The 20,177-nt window shown below is 36.5% G+C and overlaps 2 protein-coding genes and 1 pseudogene across 4 annotated transcripts; 2 read left to right on the top strand and 1 right to left on the bottom strand.

Moving 5' to 3' along the window:
- The first annotated feature begins 26 nt into the window (after nt 1-26).
- Nucleotides 27-3,478, top strand: LOC110758518 (O-fucosyltransferase 16-like; annotated as a pseudogene). The gene is made up of 9 exons (XR_015826367.1): nt 27-43; nt 275-348; nt 500-564; nt 913-979; nt 1,077-1,260; nt 1,423-1,604; nt 1,922-2,024; nt 2,136-2,467; nt 2,566-3,478. The product of XR_015826367.1 is annotated as an O-fucosyltransferase 16-like (transcript).
- A 4,141-nt stretch (nt 3,479-7,619) lies between these two features.
- Nucleotides 7,620-11,776, bottom strand: LOC110758525 (TMV resistance protein N-like). 2 transcript variants are annotated; one of them, XM_088245646.1, is made up of 5 exons: nt 11,013-11,776; nt 9,835-10,915; nt 9,365-9,718; nt 8,222-9,262; nt 7,620-8,149 (listed from the first exon to the last, which is right to left on the bottom strand). In XM_088245646.1, exons 1-5 carry the CDS (start codon nt 11,486-11,488, stop codon nt 8,045-8,047), a joined length of 3,057 nt encoding a protein of 1,018 aa, XP_088101772.1. In that variant the 5' UTR covers nt 11,489-11,776; the 3' UTR covers nt 7,620-8,044. The 2 variants fall into 2 exon arrangements, with proteins under 2 accessions (XP_088101772.1, XP_088101773.1); XM_088245647.1 differs by having other exon boundaries at nt 7,620-8,138.
- A 4,845-nt stretch (nt 11,777-16,621) lies between these two features.
- HCF244 (NAD(P)-binding Rossmann-fold superfamily protein) lies at nt 16,622-19,886 on the top strand. Its single transcript, XM_021960413.2, has 8 exons — nt 16,622-16,894; nt 16,990-17,225; nt 17,405-17,503; nt 17,889-18,083; nt 18,548-18,640; nt 18,734-18,829; nt 19,162-19,302; nt 19,443-19,886. Exons 1-8 carry the CDS (start codon nt 16,723-16,725, stop codon nt 19,617-19,619), a joined length of 1,209 nt encoding a protein of 402 aa, XP_021816105.1. The 5' UTR covers nt 16,622-16,722; the 3' UTR covers nt 19,620-19,886.
- The last annotated feature ends 291 nt before the right edge of the window (nt 19,887-20,177 follow it).

Genomic DNA, 20,177 nt, shown 5'->3' with positions numbered 1-20,177 from the left:
TTTGTTTATGGGTCGGGTCGGGTCCAATGACTGATGGTGAAAGGTGTTGTGAGACGTGGCAAAAAATCCTAACCCACACCCATCTGGCAACAACCGGCACACTCCGTCACTTTCATTCATCACTCCGAAACGACGGCGTATCACAGCTCATTCTCATGGTGCCGTACTTAAACTCCAGACCATCTCCTTCGTCTTCTTCTTCGTCTTCTTCTTCTTCTTCCATCTCCGCCAGTGCTGGTTCCCCAGTTTGATATATTGAAGAAACAGTGTAAAGAGATAGATTTAACAAATGTACAAGGAAATCGGATTTGTTCCATGGTTGCAGCAATGCCGCCGATAACTTTGCAAGTAAAGTATATTAGATATTTATTAACTTTATTTATGCCTTTTTTTCTCCATGGTTGCAGTAATGACGTCGTAATTGAATCGATTCTATTAGGCTTTCGGTTAACTTATCTGAGGCTTTTGATTTACAAAACCAATGCCCTAAATGTTGCAGCTGCTGATGTGAAAGCATATTTGTTGACTGCTACTAGTGGAGGCTTCAACCAACAAAGAAGACGGGTGAGTTTCTTGATTGAGCTGGAGCTGCAGATTAATCCAGTCGAATCCCGTCTTAGTTTTCTTCCATTTGAGGTCTAACTTATCGTTCTAATAATATCTTCATTTAAGGCTTAAAAGAAATTTAAAGAAGATCGTGGTTATGCATTCAGATTCCAAATCGCTTCTTTATTATTCTAAATGTGGATTGGTATTTTGTTCAGGCATCTGGTTATAAGTAGATCCTGTATAAGATTTGTTGATAGGACTTTGTAACTTTTTCATTCCATGAGTGATGAGACTGGTTTGTAATCATGCATGTTTTTTCTGCTGATTCAGCATCTGATGCTTCCTTTCTTGATTCTGTTACAGATAACTGATGCTGTTCTTGCAGCTTATATCTTAAGCTGGACCAGAAATCATTTTGGAAGGATTCCAGGTCAGTTTCACCATATCGCAGTTTAAAAACTACTGTCAAGGTCAATGTAAGCAAAACAGTCAGTGGATTAATATTGTTATTCGGGTATTTGGTGCAGCAACTTTGACGAAATCTTTGATGTAGACTGGTTTATATAATCTCTATCAAAAGATGTTGAAATCATTAAACAGCTTCCAACAAAGAGAGGAAAACCAATGAGTCCATATACCATGCGTGTCCCAAGGAAGTGCAATGCAAAATGCTACCAGAATCGTTGAGTGCCTGTTCTTAATAAAAAGCATGTACGTGTCTTTCAGGAGAACCTACCACATATTTGTAAAGAATTCGTTAATTATCATATGCTGGTGCATATAACCGAGGAAGAAAAAATTCTGGTGCTTGAATTAGTGCCTTTTCAGGTTATATAGAATTTACAGTTGTTTGTTATGCTTTCTAATGTGCAGGCTGTTCAGCTCACAAAGTTTGATTACAGGCTTTCAAATAAGTTGGATTCAAATTTACAAAAGCTTAGGTGTAGAGAAAATTTTCATGCCTTGAAGTTTACTGACCTTATTAATGAAATGGGGAAAACGTTGGTTGACAGAATGAGGATGAAAAGCAAGCATTTCATTGCCCTGCATTTGAGGTAAATTGCAAAAAAAATTAGCTGCTTGAGTTTTTTTTTTTTCCTACTGTACATACTAATATACTGTGAGCAAGTTATGCCTTCAACATAATACTTGCTTGTGCAAATAATTTCTTTGTAGAGTTAATGTGTGTTTTGTCTTGAAAAATGATTGAATTTTGTTTTCTTTAGCATGCTATATGTATGGGTGGGTTGTACAGCACAAAAACCTCTATTTTGGTTGTTTTGATAGGTGGAATAGGTTTTGTGCTAGAGTTTTCCAAATTCTTTTGGACTCCATAGGAAAAAGTTTCTGATATTGGTAGACCATGTTATAGGTTTGAGCCTGATATGCTGGCATTTTCTGGATGTGATTTTGGTGGAGGAGAAAAAGAAAGGAAAGAACTTGGGAAAATTCGGAAAAGGTGGAGAAGTTTACATGTAAGGCTTCACCGATGTCTTGAATGATGTCATTCAATAGTGACCTGTTTTATATAATTTGTATCTCTGCATTATAACTACATTTGATATTTGGGGTTATATTGCATGCAGGCAAGCAACCCTGACAAGGTAAGAAGACATGGCAGATGCCCGCTAACTCCAGAGGAAGTTGGCCTTATGCTTAGAGCACTGGGTTTTGGAAGTGATATTCACTTGTATGTGGCATCGGGTGAAGTATACAGAGGGGAAAAGACGATGGCACCACTGAAGAAGCTTTTCCCAAACTTCCATTCAAAAGAGACTGTAGCAAGTAAAGAGGAGTTGACACCATTTTCATCCTTCTCTTCTCGAATGGCTGCACTTGACTTTATTGTTTGCAATGAAAGTGATGTTTTCATCGCCAACAACAATGGCAATATGGCTAGAATGTTAGCTGGTCAAAGGTAGTAAAACTTGAGTTCAAGGATACATTTCTGTCTTCTGGTGGAAGGGTTTGATTTGATCATGTTTTGGTTTATAACTAGTTTGTTTACTGATGCAGGAGATACTTTGGTCATAAACCAACAATCCGTCTAAATGCTAAGAAACTGTCTCCGTTGTTCATGAATCGTAATAACATGACGTGGGAAGAATTTGCCTCCAAGCTTCAAACTAATGAAATTGGATTCATGGGAGAACTAAATGAGATAAAGCCTGGCAGGGGTGAGTTCAAAGAAAACCCAGCAGCCTGCATATGTAGTGCATCTAGCACAAAGTCCATCGAAGTTCCAATTCCTCAAAATGAAAGTTATGACAGCCAGAACATACATAAGGAGGATGACACGAACAAGGACAGTGGTTACGTGACAGACGAGCAAATAACTGAGGATGAGCAGGATTGGTCTGAGATTGATTATACGGAAATGAATATAAATCATTCTCAGGGTAAAGTGCTGCCTAGTGTAAGAGTTTCATATCCAGGTCTTCTACTTAAACCTGACGAACCAGAACTCGAAGAGGTCTCTTCAGACTAGACCATATTAATTAGGAGAAGACTAGACTGGATCTCTACCTCCGCGAGTTAGCTTATTTGTCCAAACGAATTCATCACCAAAATTCTTTGCTGGTTTGTTGATAGGTTACTTGTGCGCGCAAGATTGATTTTGTTACACTTTAAGGTAGTAATAACAAGGACGCACAATGTACATAGAAGGCCTCTGTAGCAGCAGCATCGGCATTGGAATAACAGAATGGAGTCGTAATATAGAGTCATATTCAGATTTTGAAACTTGTAAATGAAGCTACTGGAACATCTTTTCCTGTTTTTTTTGTTTTTCATTTTCTCTGATGATTCTTGCCGTAAGGCAGGAATGTTTATATGTTTATTTTTCAGGTCGAAAGAGTGTTTATATGATCCTTGCTCTTCTTCTGTACCTTTTTATTTTATTTTAATTTTTTAAGTACGTGTTCTATGATAGGCATTGAACCCAACGATGGCCCTGCTTTCTTCATGTCCCTCCAAAATTTTAATCTTTTGTAATTGCTTTATGGTGACGTTGATAGAAAAACGTATTTGATTTAAGAAATGCAAACTGAAGAAATCCAATTTGTGCAAAATTTAATAATGTTGACTTTTAACAATTTAAAACTTGAATTCAATGAAGAAATTTACATGGCTTACATGGGCGTGACAAACTAAACAGCATGCTCAGCCAAAAAGCTTGCCGATGGAGAGGGTGAAGGGTTAAAACAAGAAAGACATCCCTAATCCTAACAAACTCAAAAGCATCCTCAGCCACAAGTCCTGCAAACAGCTCAAATAAAATGAAAATTTGAATTTAGGGATATCGGCTTGATCTACAAAGCCCTCTGCTTTATCATCTCAGCATCTTTCCCATACAACAGACATATCCCACACTTTTCCACCTTCACCTTCTCCCCCCACCGGAAATTTGAATAGTTTGTTGCCATAAGAAGCCATGAAGTCAACTTTGACCGCAGTAAAACGGTTGGAAAACGCAGTGGGGCTTCGAGCTTCCTCTACAACTTCTTCAGAGACATTATTATACCAACGGTACGCAGTGCGGCTTCGACACCAGTTGTGCTAAAATATGAATATGGGTTTGAATATGTTAGGTTCTTATTTTATTCTTCTCCATAAAAAGGTATATATAAGAGTTCACATGAGTCCTTTACAAGGAATTAGATCTAGTAAAGGATTAGGAAAATATCTCCTAATTATACAATGATTTGACAACTATATAAAATAGGAAAGTAAATCCCTTAATTAACCAAAGGAAATAAATCTATAAAATAGGAAAGTAAATCCCCTAATTAATTAAGGAAATAAATCTCCTTGATTAATTAGGAGACTCACTTCAACACTCCTCCTCAAGTTGGTGCATATACGTCACAAATGCCCAACTTGGTAAGTGAGTCAAGAAATTCGTAGCACCCAAGTCGATAATCCATGCAATTCAGGCAGAGTCTTTGGCGACCGGTCGTTTGCTTCGGGCGATCGGTCGTTTGCTTCGGGCGACCGGTCGTTTGCTTCGGGGCGACCGGTCGTTTTCTTCGGGCGACCGGTCGCTTACTTAGGGCGATCGGTCGTTTTGAGTCTGCAATAAAAGAAGTAAAAAGTGATATGAGAATGTGAGGGATTTTGATTGGAGGAATTGATTTGAGGAATTTGATGTAGGAATTGGATTTGAGAGGTATGTGTATAAGATTTGAGGAATTTGATTTGAGTATGATTTGATTTGATTTGATTTGATTTGATTTGATTTGAGTATGAGAAATTTGAGATAAGACATTTGAGGACTTTAGATTTGAGGGATTTGGATTTGGGAGAATTTGGAAACGATATCCATGGCAGCGGAATGATTGAAGAATAAAAGAAAAAAGATGTGTTTAGGGTTTCAGGATAAGAGGATATGAGGATGTGGGTATGAAGATCTGAATCTGAACAAGGCGGTATGAGGAATACGATACGAGGATACGAGGAATTTGATTTAGGATACGAGGATACGAGGAATTTGAGGGATACGATACGAGGAATGTAAAGAACACAGAAACCCTGTGAATTCGGTTAAAGGACACAGAAACCCTGTGAACACGGCTAAAGGACACAAAAACCCTGTGAACACGGCTAAAGGACACAGAAACCCTGTGAACACGGCTAAGAACACAGAAACCCTGTGAATTCGGTTAAAGGACACAGAAACCCTGTGAACACGGCTAAAGGACACAGAAACCCTGTGAACACGGCTAAGGACACAGAAACCCTGTGAACACGGCTAAAGGACACAGAAACCATGTGAACACGGCTTAAGAACATAGAAACTTCTCTTCAATTCTCTTCTCCCCCTGAAGAGAAGGGTATGTCGGAGTCAAGAAAGAGGCAAAATCTCCATGAGAATAAGAAACATATCCTTTTTCACTCCCCCTCCCCCCCTTGAAGAAGAGGGGAGGAGAAATTTTGATATGAGAATTTAGAAACAATCGAGGATCAATTGCTCTGATACCATGCTAAAATATGAATATGGGTTTGAATATGTTAGGTTCTTATTTTATTCTTCTCCATAATGAGGTATATATAAGAGTTCACATGAGTCCTTTACAAGGAATTAGATCTAGTAAAGGATTAGGAAAATATCTCCTAATTATACAATGATTTGACAACTATATAAAATAGGAAAGTAAATCCCTTAATTAACCAAAGGAAATAAATCTATAAAATAGGAAAGTAAATCCCCTAATTAATCAAGGAAATAAATCTCCTTGATTAATTAGGAGACTCACTTCAACAAGTTGTAAAACGCAGTGCGCCTTCGAGCTTTCTCTACAACTTCTTCAAAGACATTATACCACCACACAAACACGAACACCTCATGTGAATCTTCATCACCAAAGATTCGGTTTTTCATTCGTGAATCATAAAGCAAAGGATGGTTGACTTAATGGCTTTCATCATTACTAGTTTTGAAGTTGTACTCGCATCGAATCTTCATTTTCCATGGAGCATAACCTTCTTTCTTGGTATGAAACAACAAGAGATAGAGCGAAACCCAAGAAATCTGTGCTAAACCAATCGCGAGGAAGCTCAATCTTTATTGAAGACCCCCAACTTTGATGGCTGAACCAATTTGGAATTTCATTCCCCAAACATTTAATAGCAACGAAAGATCTCTTGGGAATAATTTCATGTAACGAACCAATTTGCACATGGACCAATGTTTTGAAGGGTGAGACTGTGATGCAATGCGTTTTAGTTGCGTTATACGAGGCGTAAGCTTTTTTAACATTTATATATATATATATATAAGTCCATGTGTTAATATATTAATTTAGAAAAATGGAATGCAAGTAGAATAAAGAAGGAAACGTCACTTTTGGTCCCTGTGGTTTACCACTTTTACCACTAAGATCCCTGTGGTTTCAATTTGATCATTTTTGCACCTGTGGTTTTTAATTTAAGCAATTCAAATCCAATCTCCAATTTCTGTCAAATTAGGTTAACTGCTGTTACTTGTTGAAGGGCATTTAAGTCCAAAATAAGAAAGAGAGAGAAAAAAAAAAAAAAAAAAGAGGAAAAAGATAGGGGAAGAGAAGCCGTCAGCCACACAACCAGCCCACACGTCAACCACCACACTCTCCGCCATCTCCTCAACCTGATATTTCAGAAATATCAGAAATAATTAAGGAAATAAAGATGATGAGTTGTAGCAACATGATGAGAAGGCATTTGGAGTGGCAGGGTCCAAGGCCTAAACCTCTTGTGGTGAGCAAGAATTCAAAGCAGGAGAGGAAGAAGAAGAAGAAGAAGCAGCCGATTTCGTCAAATCCAGTTATAGTTCTGATTTCACCAAAGGTTATTCATGTGCAGCCTCAAGAGTTTATGGATCTCATGCAACGGCTTACCGTAAATAATAATATGAATAATAATAATAATAATCAAGGTTAATTTAGTTGGCCATGGATGCTAGGTTAAGAAATTTGCTTTGCTTCTGAGTTCTTGGTCTTAGTGTGCTTATTGTTTGATCATCCATGAAGATGGTCACTTCAGTGAGAGCCAACAGAAGCTCAACACAGATTACTTCTTGCATATAGATATTTTACACTACAGCTTTTGACTTTGATGGATATATATATATACCATCTTTTTTATATTATTTATATGTTTTCGTATTGTGAATTTGCAGTATTAATTGATCAGGTTGATTCTTGTGTAAATGTCATTCGAGCTCGGTGGATTTTGAAAATCGTTTCTTCCTACCAACCCAGCCCAGAATATTTGGAATGCCATACACTTGAAAAAAGACCATATTCTATTATAGAAAACTGATAAATTTCTTATATATGGTGGTTGTGTGGCTGACGGCTTCTCTTCCCCTATCTTTTTCCTTTTTTTTTTCCTTTTTTTTTTTCTCTCTTTCTTGTTTTTGGACTTAAATGCCCTTCAACAAATAACAATAGTTAACCTAATTTGACAGAAATTGGAGATTGGACTTGAATTGTTTAAATTGAAAACCACGGGCAAAAATGATCAAATTGAAACCACAGGGACTTTAGTGGTAAAAATTGTAAACCGCAGGACCAAAAGTGACATTTTGCCAATAAAGAATACAGCCGCCAGGGGTTAGGAAACGGCAAGAATCTTTGGTCTTTATTTATGAAAGTTCCATCTTTACCCCAAAAAATAAAAGGGGGCAAGAAATATATTATTAATATTGAAATTGAAACAGCCTACAGCTTGCGTTAAAGGCTACAGTTTTTTTTTTTTTTTTTTGGGTCGAAAAAGGCTACAGTTCGCTTTTTATTAATATTGAAACTAAAAGCTACGGCTTGCGTTTTCTATTTTTCAAAACACTCAGGTGAAACGACGTCATTTCATTTAAACCTAAAATAATAAAAACCAAGCAAGTCTTCTTCATCGCAGAGTCATCTTCCTCGCAGCCATTTTGCAGACTCACCTGTGCAATCTCTTCCGGTTCAGAATTGTCCAGATCTGGCGCCGCCTCGCTACGCCTTGCAACGCCTCCTCACGCCTTCCCCGTGCTAAACGTGCAACTCGTGAAACAGCCGACCGCCTCAGGCGATTCCCTGCACCTCGCTCCGACGCGCGCGAAGGCATGCCTTTGAAAACACTGATATGGACATCATAGTTATAAAACTCATGAAAAAAAGAGCAACTTCTTCAACAGGAGAGAGAGAGAGACCTTAATTTTGTCTTCTTTAAACTTTGATGATGCAATTGCCATTCGCATAATTCTGAGTTGTGCCTTAGCCATTATGTTGTTTCGTGTATTCTGATCCAACCTTGGGCAATTAGAAAATATACCTTTCTCATGAAGCAATCGAGAAAATATATATTCTTCCCAACGTCCGAGTGCAGTGCTTAATCTTGACACTATCTTCAGTGACGTGAAACCAAATACTTCAAGACATCGCAAGAATGGGAGGAGCTCTGGTAAAGATTCAAGGCTCTTGCAATTGATGAGGCACAGGTGAGACAGCTGAGCAAGTTGTTGTTCGATGCTTAAATCTAAGATGGCCCGACTCAGAACTAACCGTTCTAATACGGTTAAGTGAAAGAAGTAATCAAAGACAACCTCAAGGTTCTTGCAGCTGTGGAGATCTAATTTTCGAAGCGCAACTAGACTTCCAATTGATGGGGGTGGCGGTAGCTCTCTAACCGATGTATCTGATAAATTTAGAGACTCTAGATGTTCCATAACCTCTGAGATTTCTGGGAAGTTTTGAAAGTTAGAGCAACCACTGAGATCAAGGCTCTCTGTTGGGAGACTCACAAGGTTTTTGCAATCGACCAGTTTAATTGTAGTTGTATTCTTGGGAAGCTCCCAACACTCCCAAAGAGATTCGCAGCCCTCTAGACTAAGAGAGAGTTTCAGCTTACAACTATTGCTTGGAAGCCTCTTAAGGTATTTACAAAATGTAATATTTAAGTGAGATATTTTTTCGTGAGACCAAATTGATGAAGGCAATTCCTCTATTGCTGTCCCAGACAAATCTAAGAATTCAAGATTGCATGGCATATCGGGAAGATTTTTGAGATTTGTACAGCCCCCAAGCTTGAGATAAGTAAGCTTGCCAAGATGTTGAAAATACGAAGGAATTTCAACCAAACTTTCACAGCCACTCAGATCTATATGCTCAATTTCTAGACTCTCAGAGAGATCTGGGACTTCAGTTAGATGTTTGCAGCCTTCAAGATTGATCAATTTCAAATTCACAGGATTCTGTAACAAATTAAACAAGAATTAATAACTTAGTTTGCAGATTATTACTTACTTTCTAGGCCACATGTTATACAAGAACTAAAATAAGCATATATAATATACCTGGTCTTCATTCCAAAGTTGCCCCCCAACTTCGCTGTTCGACATTTTAAGGACAAGAAGATTTTGGGCAGAAAATTTTGATGGCAAAGATTTCAAAGGATATTTGTACCAGTCAAGATATCTAAGAGAATTGGGAAAATCAAGAGAAACAATTAATGGGTACTTGAGACTTGAAATGCCCAGCAGAAGAGAAACAATTAATGGGTACTTGAGACTTGAAATGCCCGGTAGAAGATGATAATAACCGACTCGTAGCCATCTCAGTTGATACATTTTTTCGAAGTTTGCATCTTTCAAGCGTAGCCTTTCAATCTCAAACCAGTCAAGGGATATGGCTTGAACATGTCCATCTCTCTGACAATCAAGAGCAAAATATAAATGTAAATATAATATACAAAAAAAGTTTAATCAAAATTACATTTGTAGGAATAATCTGACTTGTTTATTGTAAATGTGAATAATTAAACTACCTGGTTATTTGTCAATACTTGATAGATATACTTTGCAATGTACAACCTACTGCGTTCTTCTCGAGCAATTGCTCTACCCATTTCTTGCATCAAATCATGCATCTCTATGTTGTTCCATTTGGAAATTGATATGAGAGACCTATCAATAAGATCATCGATTCCCGCTTTCCCCTGGAAATCACAACCATCTAAACATTCTTCTACATAATTCCTCCTACGACCTTTGTGAAAACATGCTATATCAAGAAATATCTGCTTCTCATGTTTTCCTAATCCTTTGTAACTTATTCTCAACGCTTGATCGATTTCTTCATTTGGAAATTTTTTCACTTTTTTCCATTCAACTTCCCACTCTTGTTTGCTCTTGCGACAACAGAATGAGGACCCCATAACTATAAGAGCTAATGGATTGCCCTTAACATAATCCACCACCTCTCTTGACAACTCAGTGTAATCTGTTGTTGGAGACTTATTTCCAAAAGCATGCGAATGAAAGAGCTGAAGAGCTTCATCATAACCTAATCCCTCAACGTTGAATATCTTCGCATGGTCAACTTTTTGTTCAAGCAGGCCTTTATGTCTTGATGTTATAATGATTCGACTTCCTTGGCAAAACCGATCACGATCACCAACAAGAAATCCTAGTTGTTTTCGAGCATTCACATCATCAAGAACAATGAGCGCCTTTGTACGCCTGAGCCTATCTTGAATATGACGTGGCATAGACGGAGTTTTGATATTTACATCTTTATCCTTTAATAATTCACGAACAAGTGTATTTCGCAAGTCATTTAGTCCATTCGTTTGTTCTGAGTTCTCCCTGACATTTGCAAGAAAACAAGAAGCTTCAAATTTAGAGGACTGCCTGTGAAATACAGCATCAGCAAGGGTGGTCTTGCCAATACCACCCATGCCCCAAATACCTACACAGCAAACACCTGGTGAATCAAAGCATAATAAAGACTCAATTTGCTCAATTTTTGTTTCAATTCCAACCAGATCCATTGAATAACTTGACGATTCGCGAATCAATTTGGTCTTAACATCTAGGACAACTTTCTCAACAAAATCGGCCTCTGTCCTGGCAAATATAATTATGAAAGACAAACAATAGTAAGTATGTATCAATATCAAATGATAACAAGTAGAAATTGATACAAGCTAGAGATTTAGCATACCCTGTTTTTCTTGAATCATGAAACCCAGAAATATTGGCTGCTTCCTCCAAAGCAGTCCTCCAGTTGGCCACCTCATTCGTGGGACGATCTTCAAGTGCATAAGTTCCCTTTTGTTTTCGTACATCTGATGGATCTATGCGATAAAAAATCGGTATAACAACCTGTCCATGGCTTTTCCTGCGTCCAAGTATATGCACAAGTTCTTTCAAACACCAAGTGGAAGAAGCATAGTCTTTTGAGAAAATGACTAGTGCAATTTTCGATCTCTCGATTGCTTTTAGAAGGGCAGGAGCAATTTCATCTCCTCTCTCGAGCCTGTTATCCATGTAGGTGTCAATGTTCTTCCGAAGTAAAGCCTTGTGAAGATGGCTGGTAAAAGTATCGCGTGTGTCCTCACCTCTGAAACTAAGAAACACATCGTACTTTTCTTGAAGAGGAGCAGGAAAAGGAAGAGAAGAAGAAGAAGATGAATTCATATCCGTATCCAAAACCTGCAAACTTACAAGTCAAAACATGAATGCATATACATGAATCTGGGCTAGCTCCTCCAAATAGGATGTATATATTGAGAAAGAGAAATGAGGGAAAAAAATTCTCCAAATAGGATGTATTGATTTGTTGTTTAGAAAGAAAGATAGAAAGCAGGGGTTTCTTAGAAAGCAGTTGAGTGCAGAGACTAATTAAGTTGACTTGACATACACAAAGCTACAACATGGATCCAGGAAAATAATCAGAGATGGAAAAACGAGAAGTGAAATAATAGCAAAGCAGTGTCGGTGGACAAAAATTCAAAGCATTATTCACACCACTAAAGAAAGAAAAGGGCACATGGGAGTGGCAGCACAATGGGCCCCCTCTTTACGCGCTTTACAAAGATTTGTGGATTTTTGTTGAAGTGACAACACGTTACACAATAGGCCTACCAATTTACACGTTTTAAGTACAAAGTTCTGCTTTTGTATTTTCTTCTCGGGCTTCTTTTTTAATTTTAAATTTTGTCTTATTAATCACCGAAAGTTTACGGTGTATTCAGTCCAGTGGAAGAGTCATGAATTCTATTGAGGGGTACTTTTAAATAGCTTTATAATTATAATAAATTTAGTTTTTATAAGAAAATATATTCATCATAATCACAAATTTAATATCTTAAGTATAACCCAAATTTTACAAACTTAAAAATAATGAAAGAGTGTCAAAAGTTGATTTTAGATAAAATGAGAAAATCAAATAAAATCCATGGTACACATATAAATGACATATGAAGACATGAAAATAAATATAGATCATATTCATATTCTTCATTGTAGATAATTCACATTTGCGAGAAGAGTCAACAGTAAGTACAGCTATAAAACAATCTATAAAACAACTTGGATAACATATATAACTATAAGGTTTCCAAAATATTGATAAGGGTCAAGTGACCCTTGTGCGCAGGGACGGACCCAGGAATTGCAAATCGGGTGGGCTAAATTTACCTTAAGTACAAATGTATTAAGAAAATTTACCTTGAGTTTTAGGCTTGAACAATAAATTTTAGGAACTAAAAACTAAAGATAACCCACATAGGTGGCTAAATTTTTTTGGGGTAAATTATAAGCCCTTGTTTGTTATATTTTTATTTTATATAATCACTTTTTTCAGTATATTTTCTTCATCGTAATTAGAACTTTTTGTTATTATACGACATTTGAAACAGAGAAAATATTGGAATTATTAATAATATTGTTGAAATATTTGGAAGGGATTGAAGGGAAATAAAGAAAGAAAAAAAAAAAAAGATATTTATAAGGAATTGAAGTTAAAAAAGAAAGTAATAATAAAATAAAAACATCCCATTTTGGGGCAGTGCACCTGACAAAATACATCCCTCCCTCTCTTTTTTTATTATATTTTGTTTTCTCGTCTCTCTCCTTTTTAATCTCTCCCTCTCTTTTTTTATTCTTTTTTCCTCTTTCTCTCTCTCGACCTCTCCCCCTTTCCTTATTCTTTTTCATTCTTCATCTCTTCTTTTGTTCTTTCTTCTCTCTCCGTCTGCTCCATCTCTTTGTTCTTTCTTATGGCAGCGAGACTAAATGTTAATTTAAGCTCAGAAAAACTAAAAGCCCCCGGGCTGTGGCCCAGGTTAGCATGTACTAAGGTCCATGCCTGCTTGTGCGCCTTAATTGGCAATGATTCAGTCTATACCTTTGATGAATTTTAATGACTTCAATGAAATTAAAAAGTTGAGGTATCTAATTTAGATTTTTAAAAGCATCCGCAATAGGCTCCTTAAATCACATTCTTAGACAAATTTTGTGGATGAATTGGAAAAATACAACTCCAATAATGCTCCCTATCCAGCTCCTACAATAGAGAGACTTCTAGCAGCTAAAAAATATGAAGAGAGAAAACGGACTCTTAGTGACTCCTTATAATTTAATGCTACTTTGTTGTATGCATATTTTGAATTTTGAATTAATTTATTTATTTAATAATTATAAAAATAAACTAATAATTATAGTATTTATGATTCTCTAAAATAGTTATCATCATTATGTCTAAGGTATAAATTTGATAAGCTGGATAATTTGTCATAGGATTTGTTTGGGAATACTTGATTTGTTTAGAAGCATTTTTTAAGAAGCGCAATAAAGTACGTGAGACGTGGCAAAGATCCTAGTCCAATTTAGAGAATGACACATCAATTCCTCAACGTGATCAACTGCCACTAGAGCATGAACCAGCTCCTGCTCTTGCGTCACCACCACTAGTCTCTATGCACGCACACATGAATTCCTCAATGTAAACTAGCTCCTGTTGGCTTTGCAAACTAAGCTTGAGTTGAAATAGTCCCACATTGAAAAAAGAGTTCCTTTGAACTCCTTAGAGCATCTCCAAGGGAAGACACAAATGAGTAGGCAAATCTCATTTAAATTGTTACATCAGCATTTTCATGCTCTAAGGCAATGGGTAGGCAAAATATACATATTCTCTCAAATAAGGCAAAATTGCCTACTTCAAAGTAAAGAGGTATATTGGGCAACACTTACTTTTTATAATAAAATATCATATCCACTCTCTCACCTATTTTCTATAAAATATAATAGTAAATGTAAAAGATAAAAATAAATAATATAATAATAGTTTGTAGACTTGCATTGCCTAATCCCTTGAAGTGACCAACTTTTTTCATAAGGCAAATGGGTAGGCAAGATGCCACCTGGGTTGTTATAGTACAATTTGCCTATTTCATTTGCATACTCTCTTGGAGATGCTCTTATACGACATAGTCTTGTAGGTAGATTAGTTTAAGGAAATTTTTATTTTTAAATTAATGATTAATTACTTGATTATTAATTGACTTGTGGGTTTGACCTTTGGTCAATGATTAATTGACTCTGTGATTTAATTAAACCCAGTTAATTACTTTATTATTGTTTTTTGTTTTTTATTATTACATTACTGTTGTTTTATATTAAACTAAACAAATAGTGTTAGTAGTATGTTCCGCCAACAACAAGATCTAAAATTTCGATGGTCCAAAAATAAGGAAATTTCAATGGAAATATCGGGAAACTATTGATATTGTTAAAAATTGAATAAACCCACGGAAATTGTAAGAAAAGCTTGGAAATTTTTATTGAAACTTTGGATGATGTTTATTTAGTAAGTTATCTATTAGTTTATCACAAAAAAAAAGAGGAAAGAAATGCATTGCATGATGAGGTTAACTTATTTAAGTTGATTATATAGTGAGCTGACAAACACTGCGAGTGTAGAAAATATGTAATAATTAATGAAAGAAGATTAAAACACCATAATCATTTATTTATAATGATTTACTGCGATATTTTACACTTTATACATTGCATGGTATATGTCAACTAATTATGAAAATAATATGGAATAATAAAACCTAATAATGAATAATAATACAATTCGACAATAAAAATAATAAATAACATTAAACATATTAAAATTATCATAGGGAATAATTATACCACATTACTTAATTACTTCAAAGAATTAACATGCAAGTATTATTTGGTTATCACATGCACTGGTCCACACAAAAAATAAATTTGTACAAATTAAAATAATATAAATATAAGTTTGTAAACTTACCTTAAATATGAAACCCTTTGAGGACAATGACCATCTTACCTTAAATATAAGTTTCCAAGCAGAGGAAAAATCAAGCAGATCATAACAAATAAAATCCAAATAGAGGATCTGGATCTGAATATATAATAATAATAATAATAAATAAATAAAAGTATTGAGGAAATCTGTAGGTTGCAGCGTGATTTACGAACTTTTGCTTTTGTGTTGTCTCTTTTCTGAAATTTCCAAGTAAATATCGAATTTTAGAAACTGAGGATAAGAAAATAAAAATGTAATCTTACTTTTTCTATTTAAAAAATGAGATGTGAGCAATGACCATCTTCTTTTGACCCCATAGGCAACAATTGTAGTAGTCTAGACTTGACTATACGCACACAAAGTTACAAAAACAATTCAGCAAAATCATCGAAGCTTGAAAAAAGTGGAGAAGAAATTGCCCAAGCAGTTTCGGCGAAGAAACTGTCATGCATCATGCACGCATTCAAACAAAAGAAAATGGTATATATAAATTACAATATCCGACACGTGGCCGACAAGCCATTGAAAGTGATCAACTTAACAATCGAAAATAATTGGCAAAACAATCGAAAAGAGAATTGCAGAAATAAAACCCACGCAAATGCTGTTGCCTAAAATTGGGATTATCCCGGAGTCTTTGTGCAAGTAATCACTTTAAACTTTAGTCTTTGTGTATGATCGTAATAGATTTGCATAAGAGGGCTTCATTAGGATTTTATCAATTGATTAAATATTGATTTGCCTTCAAGTAAATTAGGACTAATTTGCACCCATTAATGCAACACAGTCCAACTTTAAATTCTAATGCATGTGATGTGAGCATGATATGTTTGCTTCGAGACCCTTTTTTTTTTTTTTTTTTTGGAGTACAAGTCATTGGGAGAGTGGGGTTTACACTAGGGGTGGGCATGATTCGATTCGGCCTGATTCTCCCCTAAACTCGAAAATGAAAATGTTCATCTGATTCAATCCGGTCCGATTTTTCAATAAAATGCCTAAGAGAATCAAACCAACCCGAACTAGTTTATATCCAGTTTGATTTTCGATTTTCCTAAGAGAATCGAACCAACCCAGACTAGTTTATATCCAGTTTGATTTTCGATTTTCCAGTTTAGACCCGCTCTTGAGCCCAGTTCATTTTTTTTTTCTGGTTGAATTTTTAGAGATTTAAGCCCAACTGAATTTTTAAAAAAATTTAAGCTTACAAATTCACAATTAGCCCAATTCCCATCCAATCATCCCAAACTGAATCTAGTAAACATTAACAAATTTAAAAAATTACAATCCTATAGGATCTGCCCCATGGAAGAACTTCTCCCTCGCTCTCTCTCTCTCAACCAAGTCCGTCGTCTCCAATTTTGGGCTTTAGCTTGAACCGGCCTAATAACAGAAACCTTTGCTTATGGGCCGTCGGGTCGGATCGAGTCCACCAAAAGTTGTGACACGTTGTAGAAAATCCTAATCCAATTTGGAGAAGGACGTGGCACCATTGGGATCCATTGCTCCTTCTCTCTCTGTAGAAGAAAACGAGTCTGCCAGTCTGCTACAGAGAGAGAGAGAGAGAGAGAGAGAGAGCTTCAAAAATATGGCAGCTTGGAGGCTTCCCACCCAGCTGGCAACACCCGGTAAACTCCATCATCATAATGACTCCAAAACGACGGCGTATCAGAGCTCATTCTCATGGTGCCGTACGTTAGCTGCCGACCATCTCCTTCCTTCTTCATCATCTTCTTCTTCTTCCTTCTCCAGCATTATAGGTTCGTCATCTTCCTACTTCTACTGGGCAAGCTTTAATTTTTGCCGCTCTTTTTACAAAATTGAAAAGAACCCATTTTTTATTTTGTGTGTGCAGGGACTAATGCGCGGCGTTCAGTGAGATGTACGGCCAGGGCAGCGGTTGGGGCTGTGAATCTTGCTCCAGGGACACCTGTGAGGCCAACCAGTATTCTAGTGGTTGGTGCCACTGGGACTTTGGGTAGGCAGATTGTGAGAAGAGCATTAGATGAAGGCTATGATGTTAGGTGCCTGGTTAGGCCTAGACCAGCCCCTGCTGACTTCCTCAGAGATTGGGGTGCTACTGTTGTCAATGTAAATACAACTTCCCTTCAGTTCTAAATTTTCACTCTAAATTCTTGTTTATAGTTTAAGTTCTATTTGGTTCTTGGTTTTTCTTACTGTCAGAGATATTTGGTTTGACAATTTGTTTTGCTTCTTTGAAATTCAAGTATTTTGTTGCTGAATGTGTGATGTAAACTTGTGATGAACAGGCAGACCTTAGCAAACCAGAGACCATACCTGCAACTTTGGTTGGTATTCATACTGTCATTGATTGTGCCACTGGCCGTCCGGAGGAGCCCATCAAAACGGTAAGTTTCTACAGTTAATTGTTTCTTTGCTTGTCAATAGAAACAGATTCAATCAGCCTATAAATTAATTCCCAACTGTAGATCATCTTTTGAGGCTACCATTGATCATAGGATGAGCAGTTAGTTCATTACATTCGATCAAAGTTGTGTTTTTGTGTTTATCCTTGTTCAATGAAGAAACTGAAACATAAAAATTGAAAAAGGTGTAACCGTTCAATAAATGGTCCCAGTGAATCCAGAAAGTTGTTGAAAGATTCTTGTATACATATTCCATTTCAAGGTCCTCGGCGATTATGAGGGCTCTTTTATCCATTCCAGAAAATATGATCAGACTTAATAAAGTGTCCAGTATTTTTGTTCTTCTCTGACCATTTTTTATGTTTAGGTAGATTGGGAAGGAAAAGTTGCTCTTATACAATGTGCAAAAGCAATGGGAATCCAAAAATTTGTATTCTATTCCATCCACAACTGTGACAAGCATCCCGAAGTTCCCCTTATGGAGATCAAGTATTGCACTGAAAAGTTTCTCCAGGATTCAGGCCTAAATCACATTATAATTCGTTTATGTGGATTCATGCAAGTAAGTGTCACTCAAACTGAAACTTGGACTTCCTCTTTTACGATCTTGTTACTGGCATAACCAAGTTTGTGCTTCACCTGTCGGTTTGATGTTTCAAATCAATTTCCTTATCTTCTTATTACTCTCATATGATACTCCTCCAACCCCCATTCACTTTCTTTATCAGAAAGAACAGTTAATTTAGATAGAGTGATAACAAGTAGCATGTCTAAATGTCATTCAATTACTTGACAGACACAGGCATGCATACAAGCACACACACACCCTGAAACGGTATATGTATATACATGGAGAATTGTCCATATGCTCTGAAGAGAATCTAGCCAGGGACATGATTTCATAAAAACAATCATAATCATGTACGCTGTCGTCCCATAGTTATGGTTTCCTGTGTTCGGTTGTGAATATCAATTTTGATGTTAGTACTAAGTGCAGAAGTTTTTCTTTTCTTTTTCACTTCTCAGGGGATTATTGGGCAGTATGCGGTACCTATATTAGAAGAGAAATCAGTTTGGGGAACAGATGCCCCCACAAGAATTGCGTACATGGACACTCAGGTTGGTTATATGCTAGATTGTTTCCCTGATGATTGAATCCACATTTTATATTACCTCTACACATGGTGTCTGAATACATTCATTTTGTATTAGGATGTAGCTCGCCTGACCTTTGTAGCTTTAAGAAATGAGAAAGTCAATGGGAAGCTTCTCACATTTGCTGGCCCTCGAGCATGGACAACCCAAGAGGTGAGTAAGAATATTTACCACCATCAGACCCTTTATTGTTCTTTCCTCCTCTAATTTGTACAGTATATAATTGTTCTTTCCTCCAACAGCGTTAGTACGTCACCCCATTATTACCAAATTGACCAAAAGATTACGTATCAATCCCAAAACTTGGGATAAATATAAATGAGTGCTGCTAAACGAACCTTAAAATTAATTGAGTACACCCTATGATCTATTTATATTAGCAGCACTCATTTATATTCTTAAGAAATAGAGAATAGAAGATAATTTTTTGAGCTATTTCTATGAAACAAGGTGCAGGGTTTTCTTAAAGTGCCTTTTGCTTTTAGGTAATAACATTGTGTGAAAGGTTTGCGGGGCAAGAGGCAAATGTAACTACAGTCCCAGTCTCTGTCTTGAGAGTAACCCGTCAGCTGACTAGGCTTTTTGAGTGGACAAATGATGTTGCTGATAGATTGGCATTTTCAGAGGTAAGCTCTTATGTTTTGCCTTTTGACATTTATTTATGTGAAAGCAAGTTGTTTTATTCTTGATGGCTTTTGCACTGCAGTTTTGTAATAGTTGGTTTGCAACATTTGGAGCCTGAATAGAATCTCTTTGGAATTTGTAGGTTCTTTCAAGTGATACTGTTTTCTCTGTTCCAATGAACGAGACATTTAGTCTTCTTGGTGTTGACGGAAAAGACATAGTCACACTCGAGAAATATCTGCAGGACTACTTCACCAACATTTTGAAGAAGTTGAAAGATCTCAAAGCACAATCTAAGCAATCTGACATTTACTTTTGAAAAAGGAGCATTGTATAATTGTAAATGAAGCCATGTATGTATCGACAAGTCTGATGATACCTGATAACACTCATGCAGAGATATTACACTTGAATTGGTTTTTTTCCTGCATCCCCTTTCCTTCTTTTGTGTTCTATTTTTCGCATAGTTCTTGTAGCATCTCCATATTTTTGCTTCTTTATGTAGTCAATTAGAGAGCAAAAATTTGGATGAGCTTTCAAATTTCTGTATCTCAAATCATAGTGTTCGTGGCCTACTTTGTTGTAACATCAAGATGTAAGCTTTTCCTTTTAGCCAAATGAAAATAGAATACCTCTGATTTCATGATCATCAATCATAAATTGCAATATCTCCCTAACAACTATGAGGCCCAGTTTCTTTCTCTCAGATAGTTTAGACCCAATACTATTATGTGTTTGGATTATTTTCACAAAATGGGTCCAAAGGCCATGCTCATACCTTGCTACTTAATGCAAGATCTGCCCAATGTTTTTATGGGCTCACGCATATCCCTTGGTTTTCTCTAAATATGCAAACACTTACTTTGGCTGCTGGTGT

Source organism: Prunus avium, chromosome 8 (assembly GCF_965620075.1).
Source record: "Prunus avium chromosome 8, drPruAviu1.hap1.1, whole genome shotgun sequence".
In the NCBI taxonomy this organism is placed as follows: Eukaryota; Viridiplantae; Streptophyta; class Magnoliopsida; order Rosales; family Rosaceae; genus Prunus; species Prunus avium.
The sequence above is the reverse complement of the archived record's forward strand: the minus strand, read 5'-3'. Positions and strand labels throughout refer to the sequence as shown.